We start from the raw sequence: 20,573 nt of genomic DNA on the forward strand, positions 1-20,573 counted from the left end.
TTTTGTACCTTAATTTCTAAGAGTGTATTAATTCAGCCATTATACATTTGACTGAATGGATACATACATGTACCTTAGATTGAGAAGGACAAAGAGAAAGAAGACAAGCAGGACCATGCTACCTTCGTAAGCCCCAGCTGGTACTGCCCGTCCTCTGCACCTGGAATGGTGTCCAGCAGGGCAACCACCTGCTGCTTCTCTGAGAGGTGGGGTGGGCGTTGTGGCAGGAGGACACTGTACCTTTGGGTCCAGTTAAAGAGTGCAATGGGAAGAGAACAAGAAGGCGGGAGAGAAAACTCTTAGAGAGCTGCTATCTACACGTAATGCATACATTTCAGTTGGGTGCCATGTTGGAAAGGCTGACCACTTTTCCATTAAACAGGTTTACCAGTCAGTCAGTAGAGGTTAAGATAAAAAGTGCACAGAGCAGAGCTATTTTGTTTTTCAGTTATAAGATGCAAACTCGTGAGACGAGAGGTACCTCTCCATAAAGAAGGTAAAAGGGATACGAATAGGGAATCCTTCCTTCCGGATGTGAATAGTCTCCATTACTCCAGCATGCCTCAGCTGCAACATCATATAGTCCAAATCAAATATACCCGGCAGCTGAGAACAAAAAGATAAAAGCAAGACAGTATGGGGTCATGCACGTGCACTTGAATATCCTTCAATCTGAACAAGTGAGTCCTCACTATCCACCCAGAACTGGGTCATATAACATATATATTTTAGAATACAATCTTTTAGCATTTAAAATAATTTTAAAAAATCAAATTTGTCATATACAAATAAAATATTTCCTAAGTAATTTTTAAATTCACATGACTACATTTTGGAGGCTTAAATACTTCATAGTTTCAAAGTTAGCAAGTGATAGGGTTCACACATTCCTAAGTGGAATTACTGCCAACTCTTTCTAAAGCCCTAATGATTTTGGAGGAATAGCATTACTTTACAATGACTCACTGCAAACATGGGATTCTTTGTATTGTTTAAATAGGCACATAATGGATCCATATAATAGATACATAAAATAAATATTAAAAATGCGTTCATTGTTATTCCATACTATATATAATACCTGAATGCTTTCCAAATACTTTCCTGAATGGAAATTACATTACATTACATTATTGGCATTTTGGCAGACGCTCTTATCCAGAGCGACGTACAGTTGATGAGACTAAGCAGGAGACAATCCCCTGGAGCAATGCAGGGGATTGCATTGCTCAAGGGCCCAATGGCTGTGCGGATCTTATTGTGGCTACACCGGGATTAGAACCACCGACCATGCGATCCCAGTCCCAGTCCCATCCCAGTCCTTTACCTTAACCACTACGCTACAGGCCGCCCTGAAATACTCTATAACCTCAATAAACAGTAATCGAAAATACTGATATGCATTTGACCCAAGCCAGTTATTATTATCAAGCTATTACAGACAATAAACATTTATTGTGAAAGGATATTTGCATGAATCACACATCTATAGTAATAGAGACATAAGGAACAGGAGAGCCCTGTGGATCTGTTAATACGTTTATACAGAGTTTGTTGAAATGCAGTATATGTGGGAGACATCTCCAAACCCGTTACAATGTTTTTATTCAACATGAGTTATTGGACATGCATTCACTGCAAGGTTCCTTTAGATAAGATCTAATCTGTTTATGTGTTTGTGTCCCAGCACTGTTTGCAAACCTAATATAAAGATATACATCCATTTATGGAGTGATCTGCTACATACCCTGTTTATCTATTGACGTGGCCTACACATTCTTTCAAGTCCACACCCAGGTCTGTCAACACACTTGGCTTCCTACCTTCATATAGTTGGGTTTAAAGCAGCGGACAAAGGTAGTTTTGCACCTGAAGGCAGAGAGAGAGCATTCAGATAGACTAGGGCGTGTTCATAGTCTGACTGTATATGAGGGAGGGATAATGACCAAAGAAAAGGTACCCAGTAGAGCAGTACCAATTACCAATAAAGCATTTAATATCAGTCCTTAAAATAAAAGCAACATTGAATATAAAACATTGAATAGTTTGTGCGTGTGTGACCTCTCCAGTCGTGTGATCAGCTCAGTCAGGGACTGCTGGAAGTGGGCTGAGACCGTGGAGGCCTGCAGCCTGGGCCCTCTTCCTCTGGAGCCCAGCTCTTTCTGCTGAAGATACCTCTCCTGCACTTTGAGGAACAGGCTAGACACCATCTGCCCAGGAAAAAGAACATACAATTCTGTGCTTCCTGAAGTTCAGGTGTCATTCACAAGCATGGAATTAATCCATTTCCACAGCTATGTGGATGATGTCCTTCTACATATCTCAGTCTCGCCACCTGCCACCAGACCCATTGATGCCACATTAGCTATTAGTTGTACCACAGATATTGAAGAATTCATTCTGGAGTTCTTTTTCTATTTTCTATTTTCTTTTGTGTGCAATTAAGGATACTGCCAACTTTGCAACATACAGTTAATTGAAGTTAATTGTTTTTTTGCTTTACTCAAACCTACTGGGAATGCCTCTGTACCATTGTAAAGCCAACAGGTCATGAGAAATATCGTTAAAATATCCATTGCACAAAGATGTTTATGGGCCAATCAAAAACGCTGAAATAAAAAGAGCTGTATATCAAAAGAAAACATACACCATGCACTGTAACAGACTGTCCACAGCTGAAATGACACTTACATATTCCTATAGTCAGATAATGCATGTTATCTGGAATATAATAATCAGAATGAAATTGATATGCTTTAAATGTATGTAATACTTCACCTTCAGTCGACTTCGAGCAAAGAGTTCCAGTACCTCTGGGCGGAACTGATCATGGTTCTTGTTCAGGAAATTGTGCACCTAGAAAGGAGATACATTTAGACTGTATGTATGACTTTGTATTGACGTAATTTTTATGTAGGTCTTTGATAAAAACATAACTTAGCAAGGCTAGTTACCTGGTCAAACTGGCATGCCATGACACATTCTAAACCAAAGTTTTCCCAAGGAGAATTAGTAGGTCCATTACACCATCAAAATATGACATATCAGAACATAATATTTGATAGTGTTTAAACTTGATTTGCTTTGTGTGACAAAACATGTGGTGGTATGGTATGGCAATGAATATAATGAAAACCAATTTCTGCAAGATTTCATATGGATCAGGGCTAAGAAATGTTTGCTGCATGGTCTAACTAAATATTATTTTGAAGTGTGCTGGACTCTCCATCAACTTAATCATTTTGACCAGTATGCCTCTGTCCATATGAATCCAGGAGATGTTCCATACATTAGTGTCCTCTGTGAGGGCTACCTGCCTGGTAGGTGACAGCTCCAGCATAATGGTAAACTGTGAATACAGGCAGGGGTATTTTGGGCTTAGCATAGTAGGGGCTGTTTCCATGGTGATAGTGGCACTTCTGGAGGAAGGTGTGGTCTGTGGCCTAGATGAGGGGGGGGGAGGGTAGAGAGAGAGAGCAACAGAGAAAAAAGAGGGAAAAGTATAGTTGGGAGGGAAAAGTATAGATGCATACAATACAAGGCATGTACAGTGCAGTCCATATATATTAGGACAATGGTACAATTTCTGTTCTTTTGGCTCTGTACTCCAACACATTTGCTTCCTTGACTGTCCTTGGCACAACTGTGGTCCTCATATTGACAAATGCCAATAACAGAGTTCAAAGGCAATAAAAAGCCTAGAATCAAGACTAGATATTGAAAGGTTTCTTATACCTGCAAGGAAGCGATTGACTACACCTGACTAATCAGAAACAGCTGAGAAGCCAACTGTCCAATTACTTTTGGTCCCCTAAAATGGAGGGACTATGTATTAAAAGGGATGTAATTCCTACATGGACCACCTGATGTGGATGTAAATGCCCTCAAATTAAAGGTGACAGTTTGCACATGAACCTTATTTTATAAAAAAAAAAAAAGAACAGAGATTGTGCCACTGTCCAAATACTTATAGACTGCACTGTGGTTGATTACAACGGCACATAGAATGGCACGTGTAAATGAGGTTGGCTGCGTTCGGGCACCTGGGGGAGGCACGTCTGGTCATCCAGGATGCGCAGGATGCCGTGTGGCCGGGCGGAGATGAGGTCCACGCAGGAGTGGAAGTCCAGGAGAGGCATGGGGTACCACTGGATCTGCTCCGCTCTGTACTCCTCCTGTGGGGCCGGAAAGGGAGGAACAGGGGGTGAAGAGTAAAAACAGGGAAGGGTGGATCACTAAGACCTCTATAGGGGACAGAGGGATATACCATTCACCTTCAAGAAGCTATATTAAAGGTACAATAGGTCATTTGGACCAGACTTCTAATGGTCAATAGAGAAATTGCAGCAACAAACACCTACATACCACAACACTGTTTTGGTACAGAGTGACAGCCCGTCAACTGTATATTTTGAAACAAGAATTTAAGGACTATAAACACAGGTAGAAGGTGAGTCAACATGTCAGTGAGCCTTTTTCAATGATAGGAAAATATTTACAATGGTCTTGTAACAATGTTTTAACACAAAAATTGTACCTTTAAGAAGCAGATGGTCTACATTTACATTAAATTTTTTACATTTTTGTCATTTGGCAGACGCTTTTAATCCAAAGCAACTTACAAGTGCATAGGTTCTACCATAAGTCAAAGCATCACATCCAGAACTAGAAAAACACACATGGAATGCTGTTCTAAACATAGTCGTCATCATAAGTGCACTTTTTTTTTTTTTTTTTTTTGGGGGGGGGTTAGACAAGGACAGGGATATCAGAAAGGAGGGGCGGGGGAAATCAGGAGGGAGGACTAAGGTAGAGTTTGAAAAGGTGGGTTTTGAGTCTGCGTCGAAATAGGGGGAGGGATTCTGCGGTCCTGACAGTGGTAGGCAAGTCATTCCACCACTGAGGAACCAGAACGGAAAACAGGCATGAACGTGCAGCTCGACCGCCGGGTGCACGTAGAGAGGGAACCATAAGGCGACCAGAGCTGGCAGACCGGAGTGGTCTAGCTGGGGAGTAGGGAGTGATCAAGGATTGTATGTAAGGTGGGGCAGTCCCCTTAGCAGCCTGAAATACCAACACTAGGGCCTTGAAACGGATGCGTGCGGCAATAGGAAGCCAGTGGAGGCCAATGAGAAGCGGGGTGACATGAGCCGACCTGGGCTGACTGGTGATCAGGCGGGCTGCAGCATTCTGGACCAGTTGGAGGGGCTTGATGGCACACGCTGGGAGACCGTGTGTGCTATTATCTCTGCCTTTGCAGTGTCACTACTCACACTGACTTCTTTGCACGGCAACTTACATGCTCTGAATTTCTCACTGCATTTTGCCATGTTACTGTATAATATCATATTATACTTGACCAATTAGTGTAGAACATTCCACACTAAACTCCCTTCTCCGATTTTTCCATCTCACTAGGGGATACCACAGTGACCTCATCCCCTAGTGCAAGAGACCTTGGAGTGGTGATGTACAACAGGCTGTCCTTCTCCGAGAACATTGCTACGGTGACCCAGGCATGCAGGTTCTTCCTGTACAACATATGGAGAATCTGACCCTTTCTCACCACATACTCCTTGTCCAAGCAATGGTCCTGTCCCGCCTGGACTATTGCAATTCTCTGCTGGCTGGCCTTCCAGCATCTGCCATCAGACCCCTACAACTCATCCAGAATGCAGCAGCCCGTCTGGTATTCAATGTTCCCAGACATTCACATGTCACCCCGCTGCTCAGCAACCTCCACTGGCTGCCTGTTAAGGCTTGCATCAAATTTAAAACTTTGGTGCTCGCGTACCAGGCAATTAAGGGATCAGCCCCTGTATATATTCAATCACTTATCAAGACCTATACACCAGCAAGACCCCTCCGTTCCACCACTTCGTGCTGTCTGGCGCCTCCCCCTCGCCACACCTGCACTTCACGCTCACGACTGCTGTCTGTTCTGGCCCCACGGTGGTAGAATGACCTCCCGGTGGATGTCAGAATGGCAGAGTCTCTGACCTCTTTCAAGCGCAGACTGAAGACTCATCTCTTCAGGCTCCACCTTTCCCTCCCTAACTCACCACCATGATTAGCCTTATATATGCCATAGACTGTAATGGAACTTTAAAAAAAATTTTTTATTAGCTATTATGTTGTTGTACTCGGGGTATTCTAGCTGCCAACTGTGGTATGCTACTTTGGAAGTTGATGTATTCTTCAAGGGTTTCCGATTGTATCTGTATGGTTACACTAGGACTCGGAACTGTACTGTCCTCTCAGGTCCTCTTCGCACTTGTACTTTGTTTGATCTGCACTTCGTTGTACGTCGCTCTGGATAAGAGCGTCTGCTAAATGCCTTGTAATGTAATGTAATGAGAAAATTAAAATCCTAGGCTGGGACACAATGGTACATTGACATTTGAGCCTGACTGTGACACCCACCCACCTGCCCTGAAGCACTCACCTGCTCCTGGGTCAAAACAGCCTTGTTCACAAACTGCTGAAGCTGTTCATTTGCAAAATTAATGCAGAGCTGCTCAAAGCTGTTTATCCCCAGGTCCTGCAATACAACAGTTAACTGTCACCAGCAACAAGGATCAAAGGAAGATAGAGAGCACATGTGAGCCTAGATACCCACAGAGTTATCTGACTAAGGTATAATCTGATCAACACATAGCCCAATTCAATGAGTTATAAGAGCTATTGAAAGAAATACCCAAACTAGAAAATACTATTTATGAATAATTGCTTAGAAATTCTAAAAAAAACAATTTTTTGTATTATTGCCACAGAAAGTCCAGGGTTCTGAAAGTAAAAGTCCTGCCATGTGGTTCCTCCTCCCATGAACTCCGCTAGCTGATTTCACTAATTAGTTCTACAACCTGGCTAAATAATTGCACTAATGAGCAACTGTATGAGATTGGAACAGAACACCTGGAAGGACTTTTACTTCCTGAACCTGGATTTTCCACCTGTGCAGGTTTGCTTGCTCATCACAGTCTGCATGGCTCGAATGGGATCAGAGCTCCACTAAGCATTTAACTGCCTGCACCAAGGAAAAACTCAATGGAAAAACTCTTCCATTGACATTTGGGAAAAAGCTCTATCTCCAATTTCCATGACAACATATTTTGAGAGGGCCAATATAGTTACACAATGACAGCAAAGGTACAAAATTGTAGTTAGTACTACAGTAAAAAATAACCTCTTTGAATGTTTTTATGAAGTTCTTCTTTAAAACAAACATCCAATAGGTCAAAGAGCAGCAGAGCCAGTGTGAGAAGTATAAACACCACACACACCTCAAACCCGTATATGTCCACAATGCCCACAGTGCTGTCCATCTCAGTGGGGATCAGCCACTCATTAATGCGGTCCAGCAGCCAATCGAACAGCACAGAGTATAGGGCCTTGGCAATGGCATCCCTGAGGGTGATGGAACAGTGTTTATCAGGACTGCATGCATAGGTAGATTTCACAGCCTTAAAATAACATAAGTCTAAAATCACCATAACATGTAAAACGTAACATGTTTCCTCTAGGCAAAGGCCTGACCTATTTGCATCATTACACAACACACAATTTTAGCATCAGCTAAATGTTTTTACTAAGGGAACAGGTGACAACTCTCTATGGTGCCATACACTGTGTGGTACCTTGATTCTATGGCACTTTCCACGGACAGGGGGCTGTAGATTCTATCATAGGTTGTCTCCTGCGGCAGAACAGATTGCATTATCACTAATCCATGGCCAGATGCATGTAATTAGGCACTAATAACTGGGTACAGTGATGAGTGTGCAGGACAGGAGGTGCAGCCTGGAGCTCTCACCGTGACGCGGTGTGTGATGACGGTCTGCAGAGCCTCGGCAGACACCTGCAGCAGGCTGCCCACGCGCCTGGCCTCAGCCTCGCTGAATATCCGCGCCACCTCCAGAGACTCACTCTGCAATCCCACGTAAATGGTAAATGGTAAATGGTTGGCTTTATATAGCGCCTTTATCCAAAGCACTTTACAATTGATGCTTCTCATTCACCCATTCATACACACGCACACACACTGACGGCGATTGGCTGCCATGCAAGTCAGGAACATTTTGGGGTTAGGTGTCTTGCTCAGGGACACTTCGACACAGCCCAGGCAGGGGATCGAACCGGCAACCCTCCGACTGCCAAACGACTGCTCTTACTGCCTGAACCATGTCGCCTCTTATGCACGCACACGTGTACACACACACACATACACATATTCACACACACATATATACACACATACATGCACACACACATACATATGCAAGTATGCACACATACACGTACGCACATACACACACACATGCACACACACAAGTACACACACATACACACGTGTACACATACACAAATACACACAAACAATAACACACACACACACACGTACATACACAAATATGCACAGACACATATACACACACACATGCACATACATATGCAAGTATGCACACATGCACGTATGCACATATACACACACACGCAAGTACACACACATATATGACATGTCCCCATAAATAATACCTTTCTATCCAATATGCATGTGAGTAATGGCCTGAATACATGTTTACACATAATATGCATAGCTTATTGTGCAGCTTAAGTCAATACAGGTATATTTTTCCCTGGAATATACACAGCAAACACTGGAGATTTTCACAACTGGCAGGTCACGATTTTGGCTATTTATTAACTCATAGTTTATAAGAGAGTAAGGAGTGGTAGTGCAGAATACACACCTCATAGGAACTGAAACAGATATTGCCCAGCTGCAGAATAGATGACAGCATAGCCCATATAGTGGAGAGCTGATCGGGGTGCAAACCAATTGTCTCCATGCATCGGATAAGGAGCAGGAAATCCTGCTTGTCCCACTTCCCCTCCAGTTCACAGGCTCCGCCCTGACCACACACAGACAGGAAGCAGAATAAGTCAACAGTGTAAAGCTGAATGATGACCTTTGTCCCAGCAGAAATGGTTTAGTGGTAAAATTGTAAATCACACATTGAAATATACTTTACTACTGAACCCCACCTGATTGAGGTAATAGTAGGTTTCTGCTCCTTGCAGATAAAGATCCTGCTTGTCCCATTGATTCATCCCAGCCAATAACTCATAGAACACATGGTAGTTCCTCTCTCCATTGGCCTAAAGGAAATAATGGCTGCACATAACTCATTTTAGTAAGAGTATTTTGAGTGAATGTACATGTAGGCTCACCTGAAAGACAATCCTCGACTTCTCAAGGAGGTACTGTGACAGCGAGGTCCCCACAACCACACCACTGCAGACCAAATAAAACACAACAGCAGGTCCAGGGTTCTATCTCACACATCATTCAGCATTGTTTTTTGTTATATTTAGCCCCTGAAATTTCATTCTATTCATCCTTATTTATTTGCCTCGCTTGCCCTTGAGCGTCTTGCGCTAATGTGTCTACTGACTGTACATGACCAATGACAATGATCATATTAATTGCTCCACAGCTATAATAGTAGAACAATGGAAATTCAGACTCACTGACGAATGTGTATGTGCAGGTATTTGCCAAACCGACTGGAGTTGTTGTTGAGGATGGTCTTGGCATTGCCAAAGCTCTCCAGGATGGGTAAGACTTCCATGGGCTTAGGGATAGAGAGAGAGAGCAATAAAGAGTAAGTAATATAGAATTGTTCCTGTTTGTGCCATGTTTGATTGTGTTTAATATGTTTGTAGCTATTGCCAGTAAGTATCATGGTCTGCCTGGTGCAGTGTGTATATGTATGCCTGTGAGAAGGTGTGCGCATGTGTTTGTGTGTGTGTGTAGGATGTGGGTGTGAAATTGTGTGACAGACCTGACGAAGGCCCTCAGTTTCACCCTGGTACATGGTGCTCAGGTACTGTACAATCAGCTTGGTGGCCTCTGTCTTTCCAGAACCACTTTGTCCACTATGGGGGAGGGGGTAAATCAGCATACAAATTCCATCCATCGCACTTACTGAATATCACAGTACACACTGAAAGAGAGAGAGGGAGACAGAGAGGGAGAGAGACAGACAGACGGACAAACAGACAGATAGACAGACAGACAGAGATACAGAGATGCAGCCATATGCAAATGAGGGATGATGGCCCTACCTAATGACAATGCACTGTTCCTGGGTGGAGTTCTGTGACTGGCTGAAGGCCGCATCCGCAATGGCATAAACATGACTGCACAGAGAATACAGACACCCAGAAACTGACAAAGTACCACAAAATCAACAGTGTAATTAATGAGCAATTATGGACTAACAGTAAATCCTCAAATTGTGTCCGGGATTCTATTTGAAACCGGGCCTCGGATAAAAGCCGGGGGCGTGGTTGATTCGGACAACTACAAGGTAATATTGCCTACCAGTAGGGCTATCAGTCCATGAGCACTAGAAGACATTGTTTCCATTTAACTCAATGAAATAAAAGAGCTCTTCTTAATATTTTATATTGTTGGTTGGTTTAATACTGTTGCCAATGAAAAGTCGTTGTCCTACACTATGGGTCTCCAACACGTAGCTCTCAAGTTACCAGTCGCTTGCCGCCCCCTTCTGAGTAGCTTGCCAAAGGCTGAAGCAGTATATATTTAAACACATTTGTTGCCGCGAGGCATTCCAGCCTACGAATTTAATAAAATCAGTAAGTAAATCAGGCAAAATGAAAAATTAACTAAATTTAGGCTACGCAATAAGGTTTCCATGTATTTACAGCACAGCGCACGTTCAATGAATGAATGAATGAAAGCGGCTGCCTTGGCTCGCAATAAACAGACGGGTGGAAATCCCGACACTCTTTCAACTACATAAAACTTAACAGTGAACCATCAAATACCCCCCAGATTCCAGTGCCCATCAGTCCCAACATTTAGCAATAGAATCAAACAGTCCAAAAGTAAATTAAATCCCAAACCAAAGCGAAAATCTTTTGACAGCCTACCGGTATGTTGCTCCAAACGAAACGCATGTCTCACAATAAAACACACTTTAGGAAAAAAAAAAAGATCCTTAACTTGCTGTTATCTGCGATAATTTGTTATTGTTCATGAAGGCGTGTCTGGCAAGTTGTTATTTTATGGATTCTGGACTTCCATGTGATTTATTGTGTTTGAGAATATTTCTGTTTAGAGTGACACTATGACTTACCAAACAGTGTTCCTGATTAGCCGACACTAATTGATTTCTGAACGGTTACAGGAAGTGTTGAACAGTGTTGGCCCACTTTAAGTGTAGCCTTTTACTTTATTTCTAAGAATAAAATTATACAACAGAAGCCTAATAAGAAATAAAGGCCTGCCTCGAATACAAGCCTGCCCCAAATAAAGGCCTGTGCTTTGTGCAGCCTAAGTAAATAAAAGGACCCCGGCCACAATTTGAGGATTTACGGTAATTATGTACTGTGGACAACATCTAATTATTTGTTTCTGGGCCATTCACTATAAGATGAAATCAGAATGTTTGTAAACAAAGGTCGCTGAGATACTTCCGGGTGGCCACTCAGCCACGGAATGAAGTAATGTTACATAAACATCGACTGAACCAGAGCTGTGTAGAAACAGTTAGCTAGTTAGCTATGCCGAAATCGTTTTGTGTGGGACTGTAATACCAAATGTAATCTGGCACACAGAGGATTGAGCTTTATCCGATTCTTAAAAGGGAGGAAAACCCAGATCCTACCGTCCGTTTACAGGGCGGCCTCAGGTGCTTGGCACAATCAATGACAGCTGGACTGAGACACCAGACATGGGTTTCAGAAACATGGGGCGGAAACAAAACGAAAACAGAACTTCTAATTGTATTGCTCATGTCCTTCACAAACGTTGTTGGCAGCTAATGTTAGCTAATAAACACCAGGCGCTCATTGGCGGCCGTACAGAGAAACACTGGGATGATAACTTTACATGAAACGTTAAATCCGAACTTGCCGGTTGTAAAACTACCACCAAAACTAGCTAGTTGGCTAACTAATGTTATCGTAATAGGGTTTCCAATAATGCTAGCTATCTTATTTGCACTGGATATTCATGTTAATGATGTTGGCTTGCTGATGTGAGCTAACTTACAACGATAGGGAGGGTGCTGACATCTAACATTAACGTTACATTAGCTAGTCTCATATAAATCATATAACTAAAACAATTTTGTTCAGTTTTCATAAAATTATTTTTATATTCCAACATAGACTTTCCACGTTAGTATCTCGGTTAAATGTCAGAAAACACTGCCTGCTATTCACATTCCTCAACCTTATCCACCTGGAACTAAGTTATTTGCTGTCATGATGATTTCATCCATATAGGAAAATAATATGCCTGATGAAGTTCTGAGAATTGATGGAAACTGCCAGTTTTCCTGTCACACATACACTGTCTCAGAGCAAGCACAAACAATTAAAGAGTTAGCCTTGGGGGTCATTTCCTTGCAGGAATTGCCTGATTATAAAGGACGACCCTTCAGATCTGTGGATTGGTTAGCTGTATGTGCTTATGGATCACTATTGAGGTGTTATAATAGAGAATTGATGTCTCATTCAAACCATGCCTCTCCCAGAAGCTCAGAAGCTAATACTGTAGGGTTTCCTGGGGTTACCCATGTAGTCCAACTCACGCTGGGTTACCCACAGAGCAACACTGGGTCACCCACAGTGCAACACTGGGTTACCCACAGAGCAGTGCTGGGTCACCCACAGAGCAGCACTCACGGTGGGTTTCGCCGCTGCTCCTTCCCCTGGTACTGCAGGCTCAGCTCCTCTGAGTAGATACTGAGGGGCTTGAAGGGGTTGACAGACAGTAACATGTTCCCTATGTAGGTCTGAAGGATTTAAGAGGAGATATCATACAATTAGCAATACAATAAAATAAATAATAAGCACAGATTGAATAAGATTTCAAAATTGTACATTCGAAAAAGAAAGAGAAAGGCCAAATTTGGCGAAGATAGGTAGCACCTACATAAATGAAGTCTCGGTGGAATCTCTTCTTAAGGTTCAGAAGCACAGAGCTGTCACACACCTCTCTATGAACACAGGCAGCCCACTGATTAGTTTCAATTTCTGATCCACTCAAGAAGTCAGTTGATGATGTGATTGCAAAGGACATCTCAAACTCATCTTCACACCAATATTTTCAACATGATTACTTTTAATTGAATCTCACTGGAGGTTTTGACAGCACTGTTCACAACTTTTAGTATATTAGCAATGTACAGTACTGTGCAAAAGTATTAGGCACCTGTATAACATTCTGTACTGATAAGATTCTTTAAAAAATAATTCAATGAAAGGTCCTAAATAAACGTACTATACATTTTACACTACATTTTAGTAATTTGGCAGACCAGTTAAAAACTGAATCAAATCAATATTTTTTGTAACCACGCTTTGGTGTTAAAACTGCATCACTTCTCTGAGATAGCCAACGCTGTCTTGCAGTTCTATAAGACAATCAGCAGGGAGGCTGTTCCAAGCATGTTTTTGAACTCGCCACCATTCTTCTGCAGACTTTGTTTGGCTCCTTGTTTCTGATCTCAGAGAGCCTGGATTTACCCCTGGAAGTTTTTATGTAAAAAGTAGTCAATTACAGTAATATGTTACTTTTTTAGATTAAATATACAAATGTCCCTGTAAAATTAAATATTTGGAAATCTCAAATGTGTTCCTTTATACTAACATACACAAGAAAGTAAACATATATATAATAAAGTCTAGGGTGCCCAAGACTTCTGCACAGTACTGTACATTCAGCTTTTTCAACAGGAAAGACCACAGAAAGAGCATTTATCATAAACAGGGCATATTTGTTACAGATGCGAATTAAATGTTTCTCTGTTGTTAACTGAGTTGCTTGTACTTGTATTTTCAATCCCACATGTTCACTGATATAGAGTCAAAGTAATATGTCATATCTGTGGTGTGTTGGGTTCAGCCCATGGGCCATGGTTCTAGGGGGCAGACTGGCCCAGTCACAGTATTACTCACTCCAGCTGCGACAGGTCTTCCACCTCGTCTACTTCCACAGCCTGGGTGCTCCCTGGCATTTGCACCTGGGGCCGGGAGCAGGGCGTGAGCAGCCGTTAGTGACAGGCTCAGGGAGGCACAGATCCAGAGCTCACATCATAGCCCCTCCCACAGAATGAAACTGATACCACCATACACATCCACCGATATGAAGTTAATAATAACTGGACAATGGGTGCATGGAGCTGAGGAGAATGCATGTTTGGGAGAGAACAGGAGCTTGGAAAACAGAAGTGTATCCATTCACAGAGCAACCATGTGAATGAAATTGGCATGGCTTGTGACATATCAAATACTATTAAATATTAATTATTTCTTGTCACTTGGCTAATTTGTTTCCCAGATACCATCACAAGCACATGCAAGAATTGAATGATTTACATACAAAATTGAACCAAGAGCTTTGTAGAATACAGTAAATAGCTAAATACAGAATTATATTACAGTAAAAAGTCAGAGAATTTTACTTATTTGAATCAGTATTGATTGATTAAATAATATGTCAATAAGCTAAACTTAATTAATAAGCCAAAATGCTGCTGTAAGTGGTCATGTTCATTCCCAAAACTAACATGAATGAGCAGAAAAGTTAATCGCCATTGGAATACCTGGGTTTTGCTGAGCCGGCTCTCCAGCATGTTCTGACTAGCATCCTCTGCCTCCCAGGGTCCCCTGCCATTGTAGTTTGGGTGTATTTGGGACTGTTCAGTCTCCTGGGGTGCAGTCCACTTGGTAAGCTTCTCCACGGTTTGGTGGGGCAGAAGGGTTTCCGCTCGCAGCCAGTCGTGAGGGTCACTGCGTATCGGGCGACCCTGGGCCCAGTGCACCTCCCTCGGTGAGGGCAAAGCGCCCTCTCCCATCAGCTCCGCAACCTCCCGGTCAGCTTCCTCTTCATAGAAGGAGGACACATGCCTCTGCCCATTCACCTCGGCCTCCACAGCACTACCATCTGGCTTCTCTTTGTCATTCTCATTGCTGCCCTGTGCCAGTGTTAATCCAGTTCCAGCCAGAGGTTTGGGTATAGTCAGTTTGGTCAGTTTTAACTGTGAGGGGGCCAGTTTTCCCCGAGCTGCCTGCAAAGCGCTAAGCCCCTCTTTCTCTTCCAAAAGAGCCTTTCTACTCTCCACTGTCCCTTGCGGTTCTTTCTCCCTAGCATTCCCAGTTGGGCCAACATTCTTGACAGGTTCTTTCAGAGCAATGTTCCGTTTTACTGACTTCAGGACAGTCAGGTCAGGCTTCACGGGGAGGACCAGGCGAGCACCTGGTTTTGGGGGCACGCGTTTCGGCTCAGTGCTGACGCTGGTGGTGCTGGTGGTGGAAGCACGTGAACCTCCTTTGGCCTTGCCAATCTTGTGCATTCTGGGAAACACAATGGCGTATTTGGCATCTCCAGCATTGGCCTTCTCCTCTGCTTCACTCTGGCTCTCACTGGCCTTTTGTGATGAACTGCCATCATCAGATGAGTCCTCCTGTGCCTCGGCCTCCACAGCTACATGGCCTTCCTGAGGGTTAGCCTTTATCTCCATTGTCAAATTTGCTTCTGATTCCAGCAATTGATCCTTTTTCTTCAGGCTAGTGGCACTAGCAAAACGCATAGCCATCCTCTGACGGAACAGGCTCTTCTTGGAGCTTGTGGTGCTGTTCTGGCGTTTCAGAGCTTGAGTAGTGAGCCACGTGGAGACGCTAACGGCCCGGGAAAGAGCAGTTACCTTATCCTGAATGTGGACGCTCTTGGTTGGGATCTTCTTCTGTATCCAGCCAGAGACACGCCGCAAAGTTGCCATGCCCTTCCGACGAGCTATGAGGCTATCTGTCTGTTGAGAAGATGTTTCCTCTGCATGTTCAACCGCTGCTGTTTCCTCTAACTCCTTTTGCTTTTTCCTGGCCTGGCAGCGTAAAGATGCCATTTTGACCTTTCCAAGGACCAGCCCAATATTTTGTGGCTGACCAGTGCTCTGTTTCCCTTTGGTAGCCCCCCCAGTTTGCACTTCAGTAGCCGGTTCCGCTATGGAATCTTGATTGGCTCTGGCATCTTTCTTCTTTAATTTCATGAGCATCATATGGGATGGGCTGATAAGAGTGGATTTGGATGTCGAGGCTGTTTTCTCTTCCTCCCGGTCTGCTTGAGGTTTATCTTTTGTCGTCTTGGCTGCTTTCGCTAACTGTAGGATCTGAGACTTGCCTTTGTCCTGGACATTCTTATGCAGGACTAATCCTTTCATCCGGAAGGTCTTGGTTGCTGCAGGTGCTGGTTTCAGTTTCTCTGTTGGAATAGTCTCTTTTTTCAGAAGGATCTTAGATTTCACCTTCCCTCCCTGGCCAAGTAAATGAGTTGTCAGCTTGAGAGGTCCAGCCTTTTTCGGTGAGACGGTGCTCTTGCTGGGGGGATTGTTTTCCTCTGCATTGTCACTATGCCTGGGCTCCTGTTCCGACTCGGACTCGTCTCCACTGCTGCTGCTGGGCTCCTCCTCTGGCTCTCCCCTGGGCACGGAATTTGCTGCGGGTTCATCGACATCCTCTTCCTTCGCTTCGTTCTCTTCCTCATCATTCTCTGTGTCCGGTGGCTCCTCCTCAGGACAGGCTTTATCGACCTCCATCCCAACAGATTCCTCATCGTCTGTCTCCTCCACTCCGTCGCTGGCCTCGGGACTCTCGGTGCTCGGCTCTGGCTCTGAGCTGTCCTCCTCACTCTCCGATTCCTCTTCTGATGACTCTACTACCCTACGTACCTCCTTTTTCCCAAATTTCACAGCACCCGTCTGTTTCACCTGTTTGGAAGGAAGTTTAGAATTGACAGCTGTCTTGATGCCACCTTTACCTGCAGCCTCTTTACTTGTCTCTTTTGTCTTACCATTCAGAGCATTCCCTTTCCCTGTTTGTTTGAATGCTTCCTTCTTAGTCGGTGCCACTTTTGATTTCTCATCTCTCTTTACCTTCCCAGCCTCATTGTTCTTTATCTTGTTTCCTTTAGTCTCTGACTCATCTTTCCTGCCTTGATTTTTCACGGCAAGTTTGGACTTGCCTGATGCTGCATTCTCTGGTTTGGCAGGTTCATTGTTGCCCTTCTTTTTCCCACAGTCAACCTTAGCATCCTCCTGGGAAGTCTTTGCAGAACGGCTCTTGCCCACTGTTTTCTGCTGCTGTGCCTTTGTCTTTTGCCTGTTATTGTGGGCTGATTTAGCTGGAGCCATGGACACTGTCACTTTCCCTCTTAAAAATATCAGGGTAATAACACTCCTGTGGTTATCTGCAGAGAGGAAAAAACATTTTTTGACAGAAAAAGAAAGAAGAAAGATAAAGTGTATTGCTATTCAGTAAACAGTCGTATGATTCAATTTCAGTATGGTTCATCCGTTGTCATTCTGTCATCATCTATTGACCTGCTCTACAAAGACAGCTTCATCCAGCTTTAATAGACCAAAGCTATATGGAAAATACAACATCATTTGTATGTTATTACATAGCCCAACACAACCAGACCTCTTTCAAATAACAGAGGAACCAAAGACTGAGACATAATCCTCAGGCACACAGGTCATATAACATGTATGTCAGCTGAAGTGAAAGAAGCTTTCAGGGCTAACACTCAGTCATCAGAAAGACCAAGTTTCAGTTTCATTAACTCCAGTATCTGTCCATGCTCAGGTCAGACACCCTGTTGGGCCATCGAGGTAACCATCCTGGGAGGCCTCCTTCACCTGCATCACTTCAGCCAGATTCAGCTTGACTTAAATGTATTTGCTATAGCTATTAAATCACACCTAATCATGTTTTTGTTATCACATTTTCTGCTTGCATAAATGTTACCGTCTATTTGTATTTGTGTCTTTCCTTTTCAAACTTAGAAACCCAGCAGGACTACAAATTTCGCCTGGCCGCACACCTAGATTTTCATGAGACACTACACTAAATCGTACATCAGTTCTTCTTAACAACCAGCTTCGCCCAAATGATGCCCACATACTCAAACAGCCACATAGTGAAAGTGTGTCTTCCATTACAGAGAAATATTGCTTACCTGCCCTCTAAGGTGAGCTGGCCTCATGGCAGGGGTGCTGGGACGCTGCACTGTTTCTGCCTGTACTGAACAGCGGGTGTTACTGAAAAACCCTTGGGGCCAAGATCACAAACACAAACACGTCGACACAACTGAGGACGCACATACCTACACAACATGATACGCATACACACATACGCACACATTGAGGGCTGCCCATGAATTATTCAGCTTTGCTCGATGAGCCGTAGGTTTATGGTGCCATTCATATTGGCAGCTGGTGAACAGGGGCTGGAAAGGCGAGAAGCTACGGGGAAAGATTGACAATAGGTGATGATACATGAGAGAGAGATGGTGGGTGAAGGAAGAAAGAAGGGGGGAAGGATCAAGAGGTGTAAAGGGGAGGGATCGGGTAAGAGGACGTAGAGAGGGGAAGAGAGGACCTTTCTCAGAATATAGCATTCAAAGACTGTTCTGGGTCTAAGGGAGCTTCCTTTCTCTGAGCCCATGCAATTACAGTTACATTTGGAAATGGTCAGCTCTCTAATATCTCCAGCTTTCTACTGTAAGGTATATTTGGCAAATCATTGCATTGTCTTCTACTATATTATTGCATAGGCAATGCAGAACAGGCTTGTAAGTTTGTGGACTCGTAAGACTATACTGCAATACATGTGAACACTATACCACTGTTCACAAAATTGTGAAAGTCATTGTGGTAATGGGAGTACTGTGTTCGTTGTTTGTAGGTTTCTGAGATTTTTAAATATTTCACGATTGTCATTATGTATGTATTAATAATTCACAATAAATGAATAACAACCTTGAAAAAAGAAATTGGTGTTGTATGCTGAAAAATTATCTAATGTAATGAAACGGTTCTTTTTTGATCATTTGGTTATTTTTCCCCAGTAATATCAAGTAATATTTATTCCAAAAAGATGTCATAATTATCACATCCCTAATAATTATAAATATTACAAAATGAGATATTAACATTAATTAGCATTAACTTGTTACATTTTAAAGTTTGGATTGTGACTTCCCATGGCCTCCTGTTGCACAGGGGTATAAAAATGAGGTGACACATGCAAAAACCATCAATCCATCCTTGCTATCCATCACCTGGGGCAAATGAACTCTCAGAAGAAATGAGACAAAGGGTTATTCACCTTGGCATTTCAGGAGTTGGTTATATAAAAATAAAATAAACAATTATTGCACTTTTCATTATGAAATCAATAATTTTAAAAGTAAAGTTAAAAGCACTGGAACAGTGGTATCGCTGAATAGTAGAGGGTACAAAGTTATCTTGCACAGGGCTCCTTGGGAGGACAGAGAAAATCAATCTCCAACATTTGGATATCTAAGAAACGTGACACCAAGTCCCCTAATGTACCATCGGGCATCAGCTCTAAACCAAAAGGCTATTTTGACAGGTTGTCATAAATAAGCAGTCAGAATCCACTTCTGAAATGAATCCAGCACCCCTGGCACAAAGTACTGAAAACCAGGGCATGAGTATTTTTCACATTTTATCAAGGGCATGAATACATTTTGATGTTGCAGTAGTTTTTTCTTTATGATTGAGGAAAAATAACTAGCATCACTATATACTGCACATAACTAGTTTTAGCACAACACATTCAATTCCATTTCAAGTCTGAACTCTCACTTTGATAAAATAGTAAACATTTTCTTAATGTTTCAAATGCACTTTCTCTTTGGTCCCAACTGGTAACTGCAGAGAAAGCAATACTACAATGTACAGGACTCGATTATATTATGCCTAACATGAAAAAAATAAATAAATAAATGGAACAGCTTATAAACAGTGTAGTGTCATTTCAAATGCCAATCAAAACTTGTATAACTTGTAAACTTCCAATGCTGTAACATTCAGAACATTTTGGAAAATAGCATCAGTACCTGGCTGGAACCCAAACACTAAAACATTTGGCAGGGTGCTATCGAAGAGAATGGACCCATGGTTAGGAGTGACAGCTCTCTTTTCCTCGTTTATCTGCTCAACTAACGTCAGAGTGACCCATTAGAGCCGGCAGCCTCCAAGCAGGGCCTGGGAGCCGGTCACTTTGAAAGGGCCTCTTTACTGGGGTCACATTTCGCCACAACGATTGTGCCCAGTCAATTAGTGGACAAAGCGACTCTCAATAATGGATGACCAAACTCTTGGCTGTGCATGTATGACAACTGATCCCACCTTTGTCCACTTCTTTCTGCAATTCATCCGGCATAAATCCCAGACAAAACACCCTGGGGCAATATGTAGACAACCAACTGTACATCAATGTCACCAAGTACCAAGCAGAAGCCAATGCACACACAACTCATTCTCATCTTGTAAATTTGATTAAATAAAAAATAAAAACCCCACCACGACCAAACATCAGTTCATGCAGACTAGCAGTCAGATGACATTCGACTGTATACATTTTTTTAGGCTAAAATGTAAAAGAAAAATAAAAGCACATTTTAATGCTCCTTCTCAGAATCTGAGAAGAGGCTGGCTCCTCAGGGCGAA

The 20,573-nt window shown here is 42.9% G+C and overlaps 1 protein-coding gene across 1 annotated transcript in view; it reads right to left on the minus strand.

Moving 5' to 3' along the window:
- The window catches only part of myo15b (myosin XVB), a 39,672-nt gene extending 22,447 nt beyond the window's left edge, over positions 1–17,225 (minus strand). The window contains exons 1-21 of the mRNA XM_061230489.1: positions 14,643–17,225; positions 13,996–14,060; positions 12,971–13,034; positions 12,721–12,830; positions 10,129–10,203; positions 9,846–9,939; positions 9,532–9,635; positions 9,232–9,295; positions 9,046–9,159; positions 8,751–8,912; positions 7,814–7,927; positions 7,638–7,696; positions 7,284–7,407; positions 6,446–6,541; positions 4,044–4,175; positions 3,318–3,443; positions 2,779–2,856; positions 2,062–2,210; positions 1,824–1,869; positions 482–606; positions 123–240 (exon numbers count right to left, since the gene is read on the minus strand). Coding sequence (XP_061086473.1) covers positions 123–240; positions 482–606; positions 1,824–1,869; positions 2,062–2,210; positions 2,779–2,856; positions 3,318–3,443; positions 4,044–4,175; positions 6,446–6,541; positions 7,284–7,407; positions 7,638–7,696; positions 7,814–7,927; positions 8,751–8,912; positions 9,046–9,159; positions 9,232–9,295; positions 9,532–9,635; positions 9,846–9,939; positions 10,129–10,203; positions 12,721–12,830; positions 12,971–13,034; positions 13,996–14,060; positions 14,643–17,225 — 4,602 coding nt within the window. The remainder of the gene's footprint in view (positions 1–122; positions 241–481; positions 607–1,823; positions 1,870–2,061; positions 2,211–2,778; positions 2,857–3,317; positions 3,444–4,043; positions 4,176–6,445; positions 6,542–7,283; positions 7,408–7,637; positions 7,697–7,813; positions 7,928–8,750; positions 8,913–9,045; positions 9,160–9,231; positions 9,296–9,531; positions 9,636–9,845; positions 9,940–10,128; positions 10,204–12,720; positions 12,831–12,970; positions 13,035–13,995; positions 14,061–14,642) is intronic.
- Between the last annotated feature and the right edge of the window lie 3,348 nt (positions 17,226–20,573).

Source organism: Conger conger, chromosome 2 (genome assembly GCF_963514075.1).
Source record: "Conger conger chromosome 2, fConCon1.1, whole genome shotgun sequence".
NCBI lineage: Eukaryota > Metazoa > Chordata > Actinopteri > Anguilliformes > Congridae > Conger > Conger conger.